Source organism: Trachypithecus francoisi, unplaced genomic scaffold (assembly GCF_009764315.1).
Source record: "Trachypithecus francoisi isolate TF-2019V2 unplaced genomic scaffold, Tfra_2.0 Lachesis_group1, whole genome shotgun sequence".
Taxonomy (NCBI): domain Eukaryota; kingdom Metazoa; phylum Chordata; class Mammalia; order Primates; family Cercopithecidae; genus Trachypithecus; species Trachypithecus francoisi.
The window spans coordinates 170,410,633-170,429,229 of record NW_022681454.1 but is presented as its reverse complement, the minus strand read 5'-3'; the positions used below and the strand labels follow the sequence as shown (position 1 = coordinate 170,429,229).

At 40.9% G+C, this 18,597-nt stretch overlaps 1 protein-coding gene across 1 annotated transcript in view; it reads left to right on the top strand.

The window, feature by feature from the left end:
- The first annotated feature begins 1,413 nt into the window (after positions 1-1,413).
- The window catches only part of VEGFC (vascular endothelial growth factor C), a 120,159-nt gene continuing 102,975 nt past the window's right edge, over positions 1,414-18,597 (top strand). Inside the window, exon 1 of the mRNA XM_033215746.1 lies at positions 1,414-2,294. Within this exon, the coding sequence (XP_033071637.1) occupies positions 2,148-2,294 (147 nt within the window). The 5' untranslated portion in view covers positions 1,414-2,147. The remainder of the gene's footprint in view (positions 2,295-18,597) is intronic.

Below are 18,597 nucleotides of genomic sequence, written 5' to 3'. Positions count from 1 at the left end.
CTCCACAAATACAGGGCAATTTAGACGTGACTAAGTAGCAGTACACATGAAAAATTATTGAGGAATTTTGTTGACTTTAAGGGTAGTGTGAGTCAACACTGTGATTTGGCTGCCAGAAAATAAACTCAATCCAAGGCTGTGTCAACAAAGGCATACTGTCCATTCTGCATGCTCATTATAGCACTAAGTACTGAGCCATGTTCTCAATCGCATACTTCACGAACATGGAAAGCTAACAGTATGGTTAAGGGAGGAAACTGGAACTGTCATCTTGGGGAATAAAAGGGATATTTAGCCAGGAGTAGTTAGCTTAGGGAGACCAATGCAAATATTTTCAAAATATTTGAAGGGCTCAGTTGTGGAAGTTAGATTAGATTTATTGTGTAAAACTCCAGAAGTCGAAAGCAATAGAGAGATGGAAGGAAATGCTTTTCAGCAGTGTTGCTCATCAACAAATGGATTGAACAGCCACAAGGAATGGAGGGTTCCCTGTCCTTTGAGATATTTAAGCCTTCAAGTAAATTATGGGTGAGGAGTTTCAAATCTTCTAGAGTTGAACCAGATAAGAAAGTCTCTTCTTCCGGTAAGATGTTATGGACCTATAACATCAGTGTACTTAAAAGTAGATTGGGAGTAAAAGGCAGACTTTTGATGTTCTGTACACTATTGAAACCCCTTAGCATGGTCTTCTGTAACCTGCTCACCCTGCCCCAAGGAGGCAGCCAGCCAATGCCACCAGCCCAACGGAGACCCCAGTGCTTTTCCAATGGGGAAATGCAGTCACTTTTCTTCCGATATTACATCCTTTCTGGAATATGTCTCACACACATCTCTCTTTATCAGCTCCTTTTTCAAGTAAACCAACTTCTTGCAGAAGCTGACAATATGTCTCTTTACTCTCTACGAAGATTCTGGCCCTTCTCCTCACCTGTCAGAAGTGTAGGATTCCAAAGGGATCATTAGCATCCATCCCAACAGTCTGCACTGCATCCTGAGAACTGCAGTTCTTGCATCCTCGGGCAACTTTCAACTACACAGACCAAGGGAGAGAGGGGCTCCCTCCGAGGTCCCATAGGGTTCTCTGACATAGTGATGACCTTCTTTCGGAACTTTTAGAACCCCCAGGACATGTCCAAACTTTGAGCAGGGCGCTGGGGCCCAGGCGTGCGGGAGGGAGGACAAGAGCTGGGGAGCGGCGAGGATAAAGCGGGGACTCCCTCCACCCCACGGTGCCTAGTTTCTCCTCTCTCCACGTGGTCCAGGGTGGTAGCATCACCTCTAAAGCCGGTCCCGCCAACCACCAGTCCCGGGACTGAACTTGCTCCTCCGGCCGCCAGCTCCTGGCAGGGGACGGGGGGCGGGGAGGGAGAGATCCAGTGGGGGTCGGGGGAGGTGGGGCCGCCGGGGAGGAGGCGAGGGAAACCGGGAGCTCCAGGGAGACGGCTTCCGAGGGAGAGTGAGAGGGGAGGGCGGCCCGGGCTGGGCACGCTCCCTCCCTCGGCCGCTTTCTCTCACATAAGCGCAGGCAGAGGGCGCGTCAGTCATGCCCTGCCCCTGCGCCCGCCGCCGCCGCCGCCGCTCAGCCGGGCGCGCTCTGGAGGCTCCTGCGCCGCGGCGCTCCCGGGCCCCGCCGCCGCCGGCCGCCCCGCCACCCTCCTCCCGCCCCCGGCACCGCCGCCAGCGCCCCCGCCGCAGCGCCCGCGGCCCGGCTCCTCTCACTTCGGGGAAGGGGAGGGAGGAGGGGGACGAGGGTTCTGGCGGGTTTGGAGGGGCTGAACATCGCGGGGCGTTCTGGCGCTCCCCCCCTCTCTCCAAAAAGCTACACCGACGCGGACCGTGGAGGCGTCCTCCCTCGCCCTCGCTTCACCTCGCGGGCTCCGAATGCGGGGAGCTCGGATGTCCGGTTTCCTGTGAGGCTTTTACCTGACACCCGCCGCCTTTCCCTGGCACTGGCTGGGAGGGCGCCCTGCAAAGTTGGGAACGCGGAGCCCCGGACCCGCTCCCGCCGCCTCCGGCTCGCCCAGGGGGGTCGCCGGGAGGAGCCCGGGGGAGAGGGACCAGGAGGGGCCCGCGGCCTCGCAGGGGCGCCCTTGTCCCCACCCCTGCCCCCGCCAGCGGACCGGTCCCCCACCCCCGGTCCTTCCACCATGCACTTGCTGGGCTTCTTCTCTCTGGCGTGTTCTCTGCTCGCCGCTGCGCTGCTCCCGGGTCCTCGCGAGGCGCCCGCCGCCGCCGCCGCCTTAGAGTCCGGACTCGACCTCTCGGACGCGGAGCCCGACGCGGGCGAGGCCATGGTAGGTTTGCGTTAGGGTTTGCGGAAGACCCGAGAGTTGGCGTGAGGGTTTGCGGAGGACCAGCGAACCTGCGCGGAGGAAAGTGTGTATGTGCTTTAAGCTTGTGTACGTGAGATCCAAAGTTACTGAGCTCAGTGCAGGCTGCTTTGGAGAAAATTTTTCTTCTTTTTAAATAGAAAGTTGTTGCTAGAGAGGCGAGCAAGTTACACGAGTGAAGGGCCCGGAGGAGAGGTGCCCAGTGAGAGATCCCGAAAGCTATTTCAGACTGGTTTCCTCTGCGGCAACCAGGGGGTCTTGAACTGTGCCCAGTCAGCAGGGCTCTGGAGAGTATGAGTTCATTTTGGTCGGGAAATGCTCGTTTCTTTTCCCAGCTGATTCATGGGACTCCAGACAGATTCTGGGACACTGGTTATCAGTAAAGCCAGCCTTACTTTCCCGGAGTGTGCATAGCTGCGGAGCACCAGGCGCTGTGCGCGACTTTAGAAAAAAAGTGTCAGGGACTTTAGTAACCAGGCTCCAGGGCTTTCAGAGTTCACTTGAAATTGGTCAGACTTAAGATGTAACAGGAGATTAGAGTCAGTTAGATCACAATCAAGCAAGGCAAGGCTTGTTTCAACTTTATAAGCTCTTCATTCCTAATTCCTAAAATCTGGTCATGAGATACTGAAAACTAAGGTTTTTGTTTGTTTGTTTGTTTTTGTTTGGGGTTTTTTGTTTTGTTTTGTTTTGTTTTAAATAAGAGGTGTTTAATCCTTTGCCTAAAAATGTTGCCGAAATACTTTTGAGGCATTCTGATTTTCAAAAAGGATTTGTGTTTGTTCCTACTTCTTACTGGCTCATCTAAAAGAGTATATATTTATCTAAAAAGTTCATACCTGCCATCGCCATATGGAGTACGCTTAAGAGAATTCCTAAAGAAGTTATATTTGACATTTCAGCTCAAACACTTGCAGTATCCCTTGTTGGAACTACACTACAGTGGTTTATTACACTACTGGTGGCAAGTGGAGAGGTATACCTGTGGTGTGTTACAGTCAACTTTAAGTTGACTATTGATTAACACATACACAATGTGTAGAAAATAAGTAGCCTTATATTTTGAAATATTTTATTTTTATTTTGAAATACACTTTAAGGTTGAGAAGAGTAATTTTTGAAAATCTAACTACCTTTGTATTTAAATTTTGGGGAAACATTAAAATGTTGGAATGTGTAATAATTTAAGATAGGGATTAAAGGAATGCCTCTTGAGTAAAAACAATATAAATGAAATAGCAGAACAGACTGCATTCTGTGAATTGCAAAAATAATTTTCAGTGCCTATACTTACATTGCCATAACTATAGTGATGAAAATACCTTTCTGTTTTTAAATAGCACAGAAATGTAATATTGGGCTCAATAACACTTCTGATAATTTGAGTCCTTGATTTTGCAGTACCTATTTGCTATTTCTGCAAAGTCAAAACTAGTAAAAGTACGATTTAGTAAGGCAACATCTCTGTATTGGCTATGGTCCCTTCCTTTGGTTTACAGTAAGAAAATGTGCAGTAGAAAGTAAAATGAGAAGCATTCCCTGATAAGCCAATAGACTGTATGAGAGTCACTCACTGCTGGGTGAGTCTTGAATTAATGTACCCTGAGAGTGTGTGTGTGTGTGTGTGTGTGTGTGTGTGTGTGTGTGTTTACGTGTGTTATGTATAGGTATGGGATTGGAGAATAAAAAAGTTAACTTATTTTTAACTTTCAAAAGTGTCTTCATTGGTGATATAAAATTTGCCATTGGTGATATGGCAAATTTTACCATTGCCGTGAAAATCTCTATGCATTTTTGTTTGCAAATGTTGCTTTTGATATTTAACCATTTTTATATTCTGTATAGTGAATATGGGTTAATACTCTGCATGTGATGTGGGTTCTTTTCCCATGTGATGTAACATCATTTCCCATATGAAACATCATCTCTCAGTTCCATAGACCACAAAGCAGTGTTTCGTTGCTCCATTAAAGTTTCGTTCCCCAGTGGGTGAATAGAGCCTTGACAGGGCGTGTGTCATTAATGTGTTCAGTGAAACTGCTGTGTCCTTGCTATGAAACATGTCACACAACTGCCAAGAAACTGATGTGAAGACTCTATGTCTCTCCCTAGTGGCCTATACAAGTGCCTCATTTAGATTTAAGCACTAGAGAAGAACTGGGGAGAAATCAATTGTTAATTTTCTATAACTACATGAACCCCAAGAAAATATTTCAGAAGGCAAACAGAAGATGCTAAATATCTATAATACTAATAGATGCAATTTTTTCATAACTTTCACCTAGGAACTTTTTTAATATTTAAAAAATCAAAAATAGCACACAAGCTATGAACCAAGGTTAGCCATCCAGCCCTTCACCCCACCTATAAAGTCATACAAAAGATTGTAGGTAAAAATCAGAAATGGAATGAAGTTCTCCTTATTCCTTGACTTGTATTTGCATTTACTGGATTTCTATTTCTAGTTATTTGTGGTTTCATGACTTACTGAAAAGTCTTAAAATGTTTCTCTGAAGGATGTTAACACAAACAAGACAGTGTCAAAAAAGTAAGGCAGGCAAAAGTAAAATTAACTGGACATGATAGGAACAAAAGAGAATAGCAAGTCCAAAGCTGTTATATTTATAGTTTTTCTTATAGTATATGATTGAGTATGTTTGTCAACATCTACTCTTATAAGAGATTTCTGACATTCCTCTGAGTGATGCGGGCCATATGAGGTTTTAGATATGGAAAGTTCAATTCATCTTTCATTTTGATTAATACTCCATTATATTCTTCTGAAATATGAATATCTGATTGGTAGCTATTTATTCACAAGACAGTTATCAAAATTGCTTTATAGGAAGCAGTTAATTACTGATTTTAGTGGCATATCTCTAAGACCCATAGATCTCTATTCCTGTCCTTTTAAGTTGAGTGGAGAAAGACAGAGGATGATGGATTTAGATTTCATTCTGGACTTCCGGTTCTGGTTCCGGTTCCTCTTGAGAGTAAGGTCCTGGCCTCCTAGTTATCTCCATGTGTCCAACCTGGAATGCTGTTTCTCAGCTCTTGCTGGGGTTTTCGCCAACAGAGGAACTGGCGTGAGACTAATGAGGGTTTCCCGAATCCCTGGGACTGTGCTTGCCTGCTTGCCTTTGGCAGTCCTGTGGTTCTTATTGAGAGCAGGAGTTTGTAACCATTATCTGTGATGTCCATAACGTGTGTTATGCACTTTGCAAAGAGCTTTGCAAGTTAGCTTTGTTTTTCACTACACTTCCATAATATGGACATTATTTTATTTCATTAAGGATGATGAACCCAAGATTTGAATGACTTAACCAGGAAAAAGAATAGATTTTTTTTTTTCCTTTTCTTCTTTCAAAAAAAGTTTTATGGCATATAAAGACAGTCCTCGACTTAGAATGGTTCTATTTAGGACTTTTGGACTTTACAGTGGTGCAAAGTCGATACACATTCAGTAGAAACCATACTTCAAGGTTTGAATTTTGATCTTTTCCTGGGCTAATAATATGCAGTAAAATACTTTCTCTGGATGCTGGACAATGGAAGTGAGCTGTGACCAGTCAGCCATGTGATCGTGAGAGTAATCAACAGGTACGCTGCTGTATATTAAATGTATTTTCAACTCAGGAGGAATTTGTCGGGATGTAGCCCCATCGTAAATCGAGAAGCATGTGTGTTTTAGAGAAATGTGGCATGGTTTTGGGCCTTTGGGCCTGTGATTCAGACTCCTTTCAGCCCCTCTGCTGGTCTCTGGCACATGTAGCAGCCTGCAGGAAGGCAGAGAGAAGCACTGTGTGTGACTTTGCAGTTAGGGGCACCTTGTTGCATTTATTTAGGTCCTAATTCCCCACAACAGGGCAAACGGAAATAAACCCAGACTTTCTTCCAGGCTTTACCACATGGTGTTCGTTTGACTAAAGATAAATTATAAATGACCTAATCCATAGTAATATTATAAGAATGACTGCTTAACTGGAGGCTTAACAAGATTTCCTGACAAACAGTTTTTCAAAGTTGCGCTAAAGTAACTTCAGTGAAAGATTGTGATTTTACCTCTGCCAAATGACCTTTCACAAATAAGTGGATTTGGAAAGAACAAATTTAAGTTGGCAGAAGCATTATTATACCTCCTCTCACTTCTGAGCATGTATTGTTTCACCTTTCACCAGTTACATTATTCCTTGTAGATGTGAATTTTATAAATACTATATGGGTCTACCTTTTTTTTTCTTACAAACATGTATTTGTAAGTACAGATTTGTATAAATTGTGGATTAAGGTATCATTGATTTTTCTCACTACAAAAACATATATAGCAGGGAACTTTAAACAAGGAGAGCTGCTGATGAGTTTGAGTTATAATGTAATTATAAAATTTACTATAAATATTTTAGGTTTGTGTAGTTGTTTTTCTGAAACTTACTAGTGTAAATTTTTGGGGTGACTTCTTTCCTAGGTTGATTAATTGTTTTTTCAGAGTTTATGTTTAACCATGAGAAAGCAGAGATTGTTTTTATTTAATTTGCTTTATTGGGCATCCATCATGGAATTAATTAAGTTGCACATTAAATGCTTTGTCAGTGGATTCGTACTGTTTCCTTATACTGCTCATGCCCTAGTGGCTTTCAGGTGTTAGGAGTTATCCACTATAATTTTTTTTCCAATTTTGAAATCCAAAAGTTCATTTTATTTATTTATTTATTTTGAAACAGCATCATGCTCTATTGCCCAGGCTGGAGTACAGTGGCATGATGTCCGCTCACTGCAACCTCTGCCTTGTGGGTTCAAGTGATTCTCATGCCTCAGCCTCCCATGTAGCTGGAATTACAGGCATGTACCACTAGAGCAGGCTAATTTTTGTATTTTTCGTAGAGACAGGGTTTTGCCTTGTAAGCCAGGCTGGTCTCAAACTCCTGACCTCAGGTGATCTACTTGGCTTCCTAAAGTGCTGGGATTACAGGCATAAGCCACTGTGCCCAGCCCCAGCAGCTCATTTTCTTAAATTATTTGGGGCTGTAATCCTGATCTGAACTGACATAAAGCTATTTATAGTCATTATTCTCTAATTTAAATATTTTTTATCTTCACTGGGAAAATAGTAATGTATTTATTTACATGATGCTGCCATCAGTCCTGCTGATTAATATGTCTATGCACTTGGTTTCCAGAAAAATTCCAGGTTCAGAGACTCATTCAGTCCCCAGGCATTTGGGGTGAGCAGATGGATTGTAGCCCTGCTCCATAGGCCTTCCTCCATTGCTTTACTGCCTGGGGCTGCCTGGAAGAGGCAGGAAAAGATAATCCAGGAATTCAAGAAAGAAGCCATGTGGATGCTGGATGCTCCTAATTCCTTTTTACCCATCAGAACCAGGTTTATTTGCTCTTTAATCTACTTCAACTCAGGGGCATGTTAATCAGTTCTTACTAGTGGCAGCTTCAGTTCTAAGCAGGAAATTACAGTTCAGTGTGTGATGCAACAAATATAGAGTGAGTGATCTTGTCTATAACAAGCTTGTAATCATTTTGGAGAAAAGAATTTACTCATTAAAAATACTACAAGTGAATTAAACTGTAAATCGAGACCGTATAAGTGGTTTTGTAAGAGAGTCTTGTGAGTTACCACCGCTTGTTGGCTAGCCTTCTGGGAGTTGCATGGGCAGGTCTGGGAAAGGTGGAATGATATGAGACCCAGTGTTAAAATGAGTAGATGCTAATTACAGAAATGGGGGAGAGAGGGATGTTTTGAATTTTGAAGAATGACAGCAAAGTACAGAGGAAGTGAAGGTCAGGGATGTTTGGGGAACTAGAAACAAACCCTCTGGTGCAAAAGTCAAGAGCTTTAAGGGAAACTGAAGGGAACATGGTGGGAAGTGTGAAAACCAAGAGCAAGTCTGAGTTTGGGTTGAAAGCAACAGGAGCCAATGACGATTCTTTAGTGGTATGCTGAAAGTGAGGTTTTAAGGAGTTTAACCCGGCATTGTTGCACAGAAGTGTCTAAGAAAGCCGACCAGAAGCTGATTAGAAGCTTCTCAGAAGCCATTTTCAACTGCAGGGTTTCTTAAAGTGTCTGGCAGTGACTCTGCCTTTCTAATTACGGTGGCCAACTATATATGGTATTCGAACTCCTCTATATGCTCCTGATTGCTGGTCATGATAGTGGTGATTACTTTTGACTTACTGTAGGCACCCATCATTGTGCTATCTGGATGCATTTATAAAATTATAGAAGTAGACATCTCTGCCATTATGGTTTGCATTCCAAACACAGCAAGCAGTGTAAACAGTGGTCATGCTTAGATACACATACACACCCCCACCCCCATACACACATATACCTCTTAATAGTTCTTCAGACTGCCAAGTGTGACTTACATGTTCTTTCTTGAATGGGTAAGAATTTGTAGACAGTTCATTGAAATAGAATATTTAGACAATCAGAAGTGTACAAGATTAGAATCTCCATATTTGCACATGTATTTATTTGTAGGTCAGTGGGCAATTAAAAAAAAAAAAAGAGAGAAGGAGATAACCCTAAAGTGTCCTGGAAATTCCCACTTTTTAAAATCTGCTTACAATGAGACCAGAAAGGTGGGGGTGGGGATGTGAGGAGATGGGTAAACTACCAAATAATATAAATACTTTAGCTGTTCTTATAAAAGTTTTTTTTTTAATATGGTAATTTGAGTAATTTACTCAAACTCAAGAGATGTCACCTACTAGAGAAAGGACATACTGAAAGAGGAAATATTCAAATGCACAACATTGTGTAAAAAGCAATACTTACAAGTTTAAAAGACTCACTTCTAAAGGAGTTCGGCTTCAACCTGTCCTCATCTGGACAGGTGGAAAGATGTACATTTTGGGGTAGATCAGAAAGATGTGGTTTGTGACTTCTATATATATAAAGGTTTCTATTTAGACATTTATTTTGTAATTTAATTTACCTAAAATTGGTCCCTAAATTACCATTTTCTCTTACTTTTATGCAGTAGTAAAGTATGCAGTCATAAGTGATAAAGGCTGGGATCAAAGCTAGCTATTTTGCTAATTGCAGAACTATGCACTCTGTTTACACTGCCTGTGATAGTGCCTGGAAGAACTCACTGTCAATATTTCTGCCTGTTTCAGTCACATCGCTGTCACTTGTGTCAGTGACGTAACTTGTTTAGAGATGCAGTGCAGTGGATAAGAGCACAGGACCTGGACATGCCTTTCTGTATTCATGTCCTGGCTCTGCCTATTAGTACCTGTGTGGCCTTGGACAAGTTACTTAGTTTCTCTGTGCTTCTTTGTAGCACAATGAGTAGATGCTAATCTTTAATTCTTTATTTTTGTTTGTGTCTGCTTTGTGTATTTACTTTATGCGTTTTTGTTTTTGTTTTTGTTTTTGAGACAGAGCCTGGCTCTGCAGCCCAGGCTGGAGTGTGGTGGCGGGATCTTGGCTCACCGCAAGCTCCGCCTCCCAGGTGCATGCCATTCTCCTGCCTCAGCCTCCAGAGTAGCTGGAACTACTGGTGCCCAGCTAATTTTTTTTTTTTTTTTGTATTTTTTTAGTAGAGATGGGGTTTTACCGTGTTAGCCAGAATGGTCTCGATCTCCTGACCCGTCTTGGCCTCCCAAAGTGCTGGGATTACAGGCGTGAGCCACCGCGTCCAGCCTAGTTACTTTATCCTTTTAAAAGTCCTCTTCCAAAATGCAGAATATAATTAAATTAATGCCTGCTTCATCAGGTTTTTTTTTTTTTTTTTTTTTTGAGACGGAGTCTCGCTCTGTGGCCCAGGCTGGAGTGCAGTGGCCGGATCTCAGCTCACTGCAAGCTCCGCCTCCCATTCTGCTTTGTGTATTTACTTTATGTGTTTTTGTTTTTGAGACAGAGCCTGGCTCTGCAGCCCAGGCTGGAGTGCCCAGGCTGCAGCCCACGCCATTCTCCTGCCTCAGCCTCCAGAGTAGCTGGGACTACAGGAGCCCGCCACCTCGCCCGGCTAGTTTTTTTGTATTTTTTAGTAGAGACGGGGTTTCACCGTGTTAGCCAGGATGGTCTTGATCTCCTGACCTCGTGATCCGCCCGTCTCGGCCTCCCAAAGTGCTGGGATTACAGGCTTGAGCCACCGCGCCCGGCCCATCAGGTTGTTTTGAGGATAAGAATGTGTATATAGGTCAGGCGTGGTGGCTCACGTCTGTAATCCCAGCACTTTGGGAGTCTGAGTCAGGTAGATCACTTGAGCCCAGGAGTTTGAGACCAGCCTGGGCAACATGGAGAAAACCGTGACTCTACAAAAAATAGAAAAACTAATTGGGCATGGTGACACGTGCCTGTATTCACAGCTACTCTGGAGGCTGAGGTGAGAAGATGGCTTGAGCCCAGGAGCCAGAAGTTGCAGTGAGCTGAAATTATGCCACTGCACTCCAGCCTGGCCAACAGAGTGAGACTCTGTCTCAAAAAAAAAAAAAAAAAAGATAAAAGAAAGAGCGTGTGTATACATATAAAGCCCTTGGAACCATGATTGGCATGTAGTAAAGCTTTCTGTAAATTTGTGTTAAATAGTCTTCATGATCAGAAAACAAAATATAGCATGTAAGTTCTATGTCCTAGACATATGACATAACTGATTGTTCAGCACCTTGCAACTAATTTATTAAATTTTTAAAATTATAAGCTTGCTGACAATTTTCCCTATTTCTAAAATATAGCAAGAGGATGTAATACTGATGTTTGATTTTGAAACAGGTGAAGGAAATGCAGGGTGTTTAATCATTAAGTGTCTGGAGGCTGTATACTGTAGTTCTGCCTATAATACGTTCCCACTTTCCCTGGGTGCCTGGGTTTGTTCCTGGCCTGAAGGGCAGCACAGGTGTCCGTAGACCACACCAAACCAAAGAATCTGGGATGATGCTCTCTTCTTAAATGCTTCATTCATACTTAGGTCATTTGGCTGAAAAGGACTTTGGTAAACATAAGCTTTTTAGAATGCCATATAATTTAATATGAATTCATCTTAAATATATTCAGAGCGTATACATTTTCAAGTTTAAATGTTTATTAATGAAACATGCTACTGTTGCTACTTTGATGTGTAAATTCTCTATATTATTGCCACAAAAATAAATATGCACTCTAAATTTACAATGAAATCATCACAGAATACCTAAAATATCAACAATTTCACTGAGGAAAATATAATGGTAGAATGCTATATGCCAGAGTTAAACTTGTGTGAATTTGTTTAGGAAAACGTGGTTGCACTGTTCCTAAGGGACCCTCTTCCTGAATGGTAACCAGTCCAGTGTGTGCTGTCTGAGATGTGTGGACACCAGGATGAATTATGGAGTAGATACTTTCCTTCTCTGAGAGTAAGCTGATTTGCTTGCGTCCTCTAGTTTATTCAAAATAGTTGATTTTGTTTGGTGGTTCTCTTTGTCAGCTTGCCAGTCAGTGCTGTGACTTGCAGGGTTACCCTGTGCTGAAGACTACAGTGCTGGGGGCGCTGGAGGCCCGTGAGCAGACAGGAAAAAGGGATGAAAAATCGGTGGTGGACACACTTCCCAGCTCTTAAACAGCTGACAGCATAATTTTTGATTCAGTAACATCCAGAAAGTATTCACTTCCCTAGGATTCCAGTGCAGATGTTAGTTGGAGTATTTTAGAACTTTTGACCAGATAACCACATTTTTAAACAGAATTTTTTTTTTTCTGACTGGAACTGGAATGAAGTACTAAACACTAAATAGGCCCTCAGGTAGTATGGAAGTACATTAAAAGTTAGATAATACTATATTATTCATTCACATCTCTATGGATATACTGTATCATCTTTTTAAAAAGTGATTTTCATATTAATATTTGTATTTCAGAATTAGAATTGTATGTAAGCATATAATAAATGAAGCTTTGTATTTCCGTATTTCCGTGCTATTATATGTTCCCAATTATAGAATTCAAATTAACATTTTAATGTGATTTTCTTCACAGTAATTTTTCATTGTCACACTAATTTATTTTTCTTTCAATTTTTTTTTTCTTTTTTTTTGTGTGACCGGCCTCACTCTATTTCCCAGGCTGGAGTGCAGTGGCATGAACGTGGCTCATTGCAGCCTCTGCCTCCTGGACTCCAGTGATTCACCTACCTCAGCCTCCCAAGTAGCTGGGACCACAGGCACATGCCACCCCACCCAGCTAATTTTTAAAATTTTTTTCAAAAATGAGGTCTCACTAAGTTGCCCAGGCTGCTCTCAAACTCCTGGGCTCAAGTGATCTGCCTTGGCATCCTAAAGTGCTGGGATTACAGGCATGAGCCGCTGTTCCAGCCTAATTTTTTTTTCTCTTACAAGTGCTTTGCTTACATTTTTATTGTTAGAAACAGGATTCAAATAACTGCGTATTTAATATTCTTTTTATGTAGAAGAAACAGTCTTGAACTTTATGATACTTTTGGTTCCAACTTGCTAAAATCCTGGAAAAGGATGAAACATTTGTGAAAAAAATCAGACCTTGGCATTGCGGTAGTTGAGGAAGGGTCATGCGTGTGAGTGAGTGCCACTCTGAGACAGGCAGCGCTTTCTCCCTTGTGGTAATTGGATATGGTATGGGAAGCCGACTACTTAATCTGCTTCAGCCAAGCAGTGTTCAAAGTTTAATGCCCTTTTACTGAAGTGGCAAACATAATTACCTTACCTAAAAGGATGTGTTGGTAATGATTTTACCGAATAGTTCACTTGGTGAACAATAGTGAAAACAGTTCACCTTCCCTTGTCTTTGTTTACAATTAAATTAGCCCCTCCATGTCCCTCCCTGCCCCAAGAGTGGATGAACTTGGCAAATCAGACTGAAATGTTGAAGAAAATGGTCTTGACTCTCTTTTAATTGCAGTGACCACACAGCTGCTGTGAATCCTGTGACTGAATTCCTATAACCTGTAAAAGGGATTGTTATTTGCACTCACTCAAAATTTCTTGGAAGTAGCTAATTAATATCAGATACCAGATGTGAGGCCATTTTTAATCACTGTGGTTTAATTTACTATAATATCATTGCCTACATGGAATATTTTTAATTCTTTCTTTTTGTTTGTGCCTGTTTTGTGTATTTAGTTACTTTATCCTTTTAAAAGTCCTCTTCCAAGTTTATGTTTTGAAAAAGAGAACACTTATTTAGATTCATGTTTGCTTACAGGTCGTGACATCTATGACTTCCCTAAAAAACAAACTAATCCTTTTGTCTCAGAGCCAAATTTTAGTTTTAACGTAATAGTGATTCATTGTTTGTTCTCTTTGAGTCCTAGATCTTTCTTTTAATTTTGGTGTCTGTCCATGCCAAATTAGAATTTTATTAAGGCCAAAATTACTCATGAGTCATGACCAGCATCACACTTACAACTGGGTAATTTGAAGGTGCTTCAGATACACATTAAAGCAAATAATGATGTCATACATTTTAATGCAATATTTTTTTCCCTTCTTAACATTGTAGCAGTGAAGCCTGTTCTGTTAGAGACCAATTCTGTTTTACTTTAGAAAAATGTACCTCTGTGGTCATGTCCATGTGTGCACAGTATAGTTATTATATTACTATAATATAGCACACAGTGACACATAACTTAGTACTAAGATTAAAAATACTTAAAATTGGTGATTTTTTTGTGCCATGTTGAGTAGACAGTTCTTATTCTTCTACCTGTCTTTTTTTTTTTTTTTTTTTTTTGAGACGGAGTGTTGCTCTGTCACCAGGCTGGAGTGCAGTGGCCCGGTCTCAGCTCACTGCAAGCTCCGCCTCCCAGGTTTAAGCCATTCTCCTGCCTCAGCCTCCCGAGTAGCTGGAACTACAGGCGCCCGCCACCTCACCCGGCTAGTTTTTTGCATTTTTAGTAGAGACGGGGTTTCACCGTGTTAGCCAGGATGGTCTCCATCTCCTGATCTCGCGATCCGCCCGTCTCGGCCTCCCAAAGTGCTGGGATTACAGGCTTGAGCCACCGCGCCTGGCCTCTTCTACCTGTCTTAAACTAGGAACAGTGTTAGTGTGACTGCCTCAAGTCACGTTAGAAGACTGATGCTCAGGCTTCCTCTAGTACAAAATACCTGAAATTCAAATTTGGCTTTTCTGTGCTGTTTTCCTAATTAAATGTATTCTTGATGTTGAGTTTAAATTGATTACACCCCTGTTCTGCAATGTGTTGGGAAGGAGGACACATATGCCTGATTTAAATTTAATGTAATTGTATAGATACAATTTCATTTTCCATTCAAAAATTGAAATGATATAAATTAATATATGTACAGCTAAAATTAAATCTGTGATGTGGAGATGAACTCCATGCTGTCCTTTGTGCACTGTGTATTACACATGAGTATTAAATACGTGCTTAGTGAATGGGTTAGAAAGAGTTTTTTCTTTCTTTCTTTTTTTTCTTTTTGAGACTGAATGTCGCTCCGTCGCCCAGGCTAGAGTGCAGTGGAGTGATCTCAGCTCACTGCAACCTCCGCCTCCCGCATTCAAGCAATTCTCCTTGCTTCAGCCTTCTGAGTAGCTGGGATTACAGGCACGCGCCACCACGCCCCGCGAATTTTTGTATTATTAGTTGAGACTGGGTTTCCGCAGGTTGGCCAGGCTGGTCTTGAATTCCTGACCTCAGGTGATCTGCTCGCCTCGGCCTCCCAAAGTGTTGGGATTACAGGCGTGAGCCACCGCACCCGGCCTAGATAAGAGTTTTATTAGATACCCCTGTAAAATGCCAAGCAATCAGTTGCCATTAATAAGAACAGCAACAATTTCCAGTTAAAGATGTACATGTTTAAGAGCTGTCGTTCTTTAATAAAATATGACCAAGATGTCTTAAACATGGGCTTTAATACATGTTACTGTGGGTTTCACTCTGACTTAATAGTACACAAAGCTCTGAAGACGCATGGTTTCACCGGTGGTACATTGGCACATTGTTTTCTGTCCATGTTTAAGTTCATTCTTGTCCAGAACAGTTTCTGGTTTTCTAAGCCTAAGCTATTAACATCTGAGTTAATTAAATCGATAGGGAGCCTTTTATCTTTCTTTTTCTTTTTTTTCCTATCTGGAGGCTTTGTTTCCCACTGACATTAGCGGTTCCCTTCCTATCTGCACCAGGAAAAATGTGCAGTCATTCCAGGAGCACGGTCTCCTCAGAAGGTTAAAAGTGATTGTAACTTAGAGGTTAATGTTTCACCCCAGAGGAAAGTGTTTCACCCCCCTTGATGATATGCCCCTGGGTGCTCACATAGGGTAGTACTCTTTTTTTAAACCAAAATTTTACACACGTGTTATTCAAGTCTTCTTTACGAATTACACATTCTCTCCTTTTATGCTCTCTTTGACTCTAGTATACTATTTTGCAATTAACACATTTTAAACTTCTTCCAGACAATACTTCTTCCAATAACTTCTTACTTCAAACTCCTTTTACTAATGACAAGATACCTGTGTCCATCACGGTGAGGAATTATGCATTGTTTACACCAGCTTGTATTACTTATATAAATATCATCCTGCAAAGACAAACTACCATTCATATTGGGACTAGATTTTCTTAAATTTAAATTCTTTTGGAAAATCAGGTTCTATCGGCTCTGCTGTCTTTTCCTCTCTAACTGTACATCTTCCCACAATTTTGGTTTATAAATGATGTTATTATATTAGGATAGCTTGGCTTTTAATGTAATATTAGCTAGTTTTATGGCTTGAAAAACTTAGTACATAGACTATGTTCATAAATACGGCACTGTACACTCTAGCATATGGCGTGTGCACTTAATCTGAAGAATCAGACATTTTTTCCTGTTCTGTGATGATTGATTGATTGGTGGTGGGGGTAGAAGTGGCCAGTCTTTGGCAACGTAAAATTTTGTCAAACTGATTTATTCCATTGTTAAATTTTGAAATCAGTATTTTTTTAGAGGGACTATCTCGAGTTTATGAGGACAGAAATAAATATTCTTAGAAAATTGAGAAGGTTTAGTCTTTGTACATGCAAACTAGGGGGTGTTTAGATCAGAGTAAATGTCTTGCAGTAGGGGTTGACGCTGAGCCATGTTTAGTCATTGAAGCATGACTTCTATTCTGGGAATGTGGTAATTAAGAGGTAAATATTATTTATAATAGCTCTCATAAATCTTTAGTTGTTCAACAAAATAGCTTGCCCTCAGAGTTAGATGATTTGGCTGAAATTATTTAATTGGGTTATTCCTACTTGATCCAACATTTGATTATAATATATGTAGTAGTGCTAAATAATTTGGGATTTCGGCCTCTGGCTGGCTGTTGGAGACTTTTTTTTGGTGGGGGTGAGGGGGGGTAGGCAGGGGGCATCCTAAGGAACAACTTTCCCTCTACTAGCATTCTTTACTAGAAAAAGCTCCTATTTAGTTTTTTCGTAAACATGTGTCTTATTTCCTTTTGGCATTGTCTTTCTTGCTCCCAATTATAATTGCGAGCAAATAGCAATAGAAATTCTGTGTAACTTCCAGCACAGTTTGGTCATCAGAGCTTGCCAGCAAGTATGTCTATTATGAGAAAACTGCATTTGCCACAGCTAGACCATCAGCACGTGAAGTCACATTGTCTTGTGTTCTGTAGTTGTTTTTTTCCTATTTATGCTCTATTCTGATTCAAGTTCAGCATCTCAGTGATTATAATTGTGGGGAAAAAGTTTCATTTTGAACTATAAACAGAAAAGATACCAAGTTGTTGTATTTGAAAGATTATTTTAGAATTTGGTTATACCTTCAAGTAAAATAAGCTGAAGAACCAGATATTTAGGCACATTTTGACTATAAAATAGATACTCTACATAAAACAAGAACAGTTTTATTTTATTTTATTTTATTTTATTTTTTTGAGATGGAGTCTCTCTCTGTCACCTAGGCTGGAGTGCAGTGGAACAACCTCTGCTCACTACAAGCTCTGCCTGCGGGTTCACGCCATTCTTCTGCCTCAGCCTCTCAAGCAGCAGGGACTACAGGTGCCCGCCACCACGCCTGGCTAATTTTTTGTATTTTTATTGGAGACGGAGTTTCACCATGTTAGCCAGGATGGTCTTGATCTCCTGACCTCGTGATCCGCCTGCCTCAGCCTCCCAAAGTGCTGGTATTATAGGCATGAGCTACGGTGCCCGGCCTACATATGACAAGAATAGCTTTTATATGTCTATATGTCACTTCATAATGTTTGTTTATTATTTAGCTAGTTATTGCCTATAAACCAGTATTTAGGTATTATATAAAATCTGAGGAAAATAGTTCTGTAAGATTCCATAAAATTCCAATTCTATAAGATTCCAAGATGTTTTAGGTATTTAAAAGTTTTATATATACAATAGTGACTCATTTGTTATGGTATATGAATATGGACAAGAACTTAGACTGAAGCAAAAAATAACAATTAGTTACATAGCTATTTCAAAGCCCATGCAGTAGTTTTTAATGTTCAGTGAAGTTAAAACATCTCCTGTCCAGTTATGCTGGATAATAAATATTAAAGCAGGAGATATTAGAACAATACAACACTTACTGTGCTATTTATAATTTAAAATATTAAAGACAAATAATAGAATAACTATAAATATTGATATTGTGATAAAACTTTTAGCATGTCCAAGTTCATTTTGATAGATACAAAAAACCAGAGCCAAGCAAAATAAAACACACCTAAAACTTTATGAATGTTAATAATATTCTATTTTTGCCATAAATCTTTGGCCGTTGCATCATATTTTATTTAATAAAGAACAGCTGTTAAGCTAGGGCTTGGTCCACTGTATGTCAGTATCAGGATGCGATGATTCTTTCCTGACCCATATTCTTCTCTCTCTTTGGCTTTGGTCTCTTGTAAGGCTCTTCTGTAGGTGGCCTTGGCCACACCTGTGAAATCTAGGGCACAGTTGTGCTGCTTTTACTCATTGTGAACTTGATCATATGTTTTGTATTGTGCCTCTGTTCATTGGCTCCTCTTTATTTTAGTGTAATTCAAAGTGCTAATTGGTGGTTTTAAATGTAGTTTTGACCAAATTGTGTTTGAGGTCACATGTACCCAGTTTAAAAAACAAAGAAAAAAACCCAACTCACTTTGCAGCTTCCTCTGCAGGTAATATTGTCCTAGAATGGTTCTTGCTTATAAGAGAAAATCTAGTAGGGATTTATGGGAAAACTTTTGCACTTTTTTTTTTTTTTTCTGTTAAGGCACTGCTTTTCTTCTTGTTCCCTTATTTCCTTCTGTGGCAATGATAAAATGTCTCAAAAT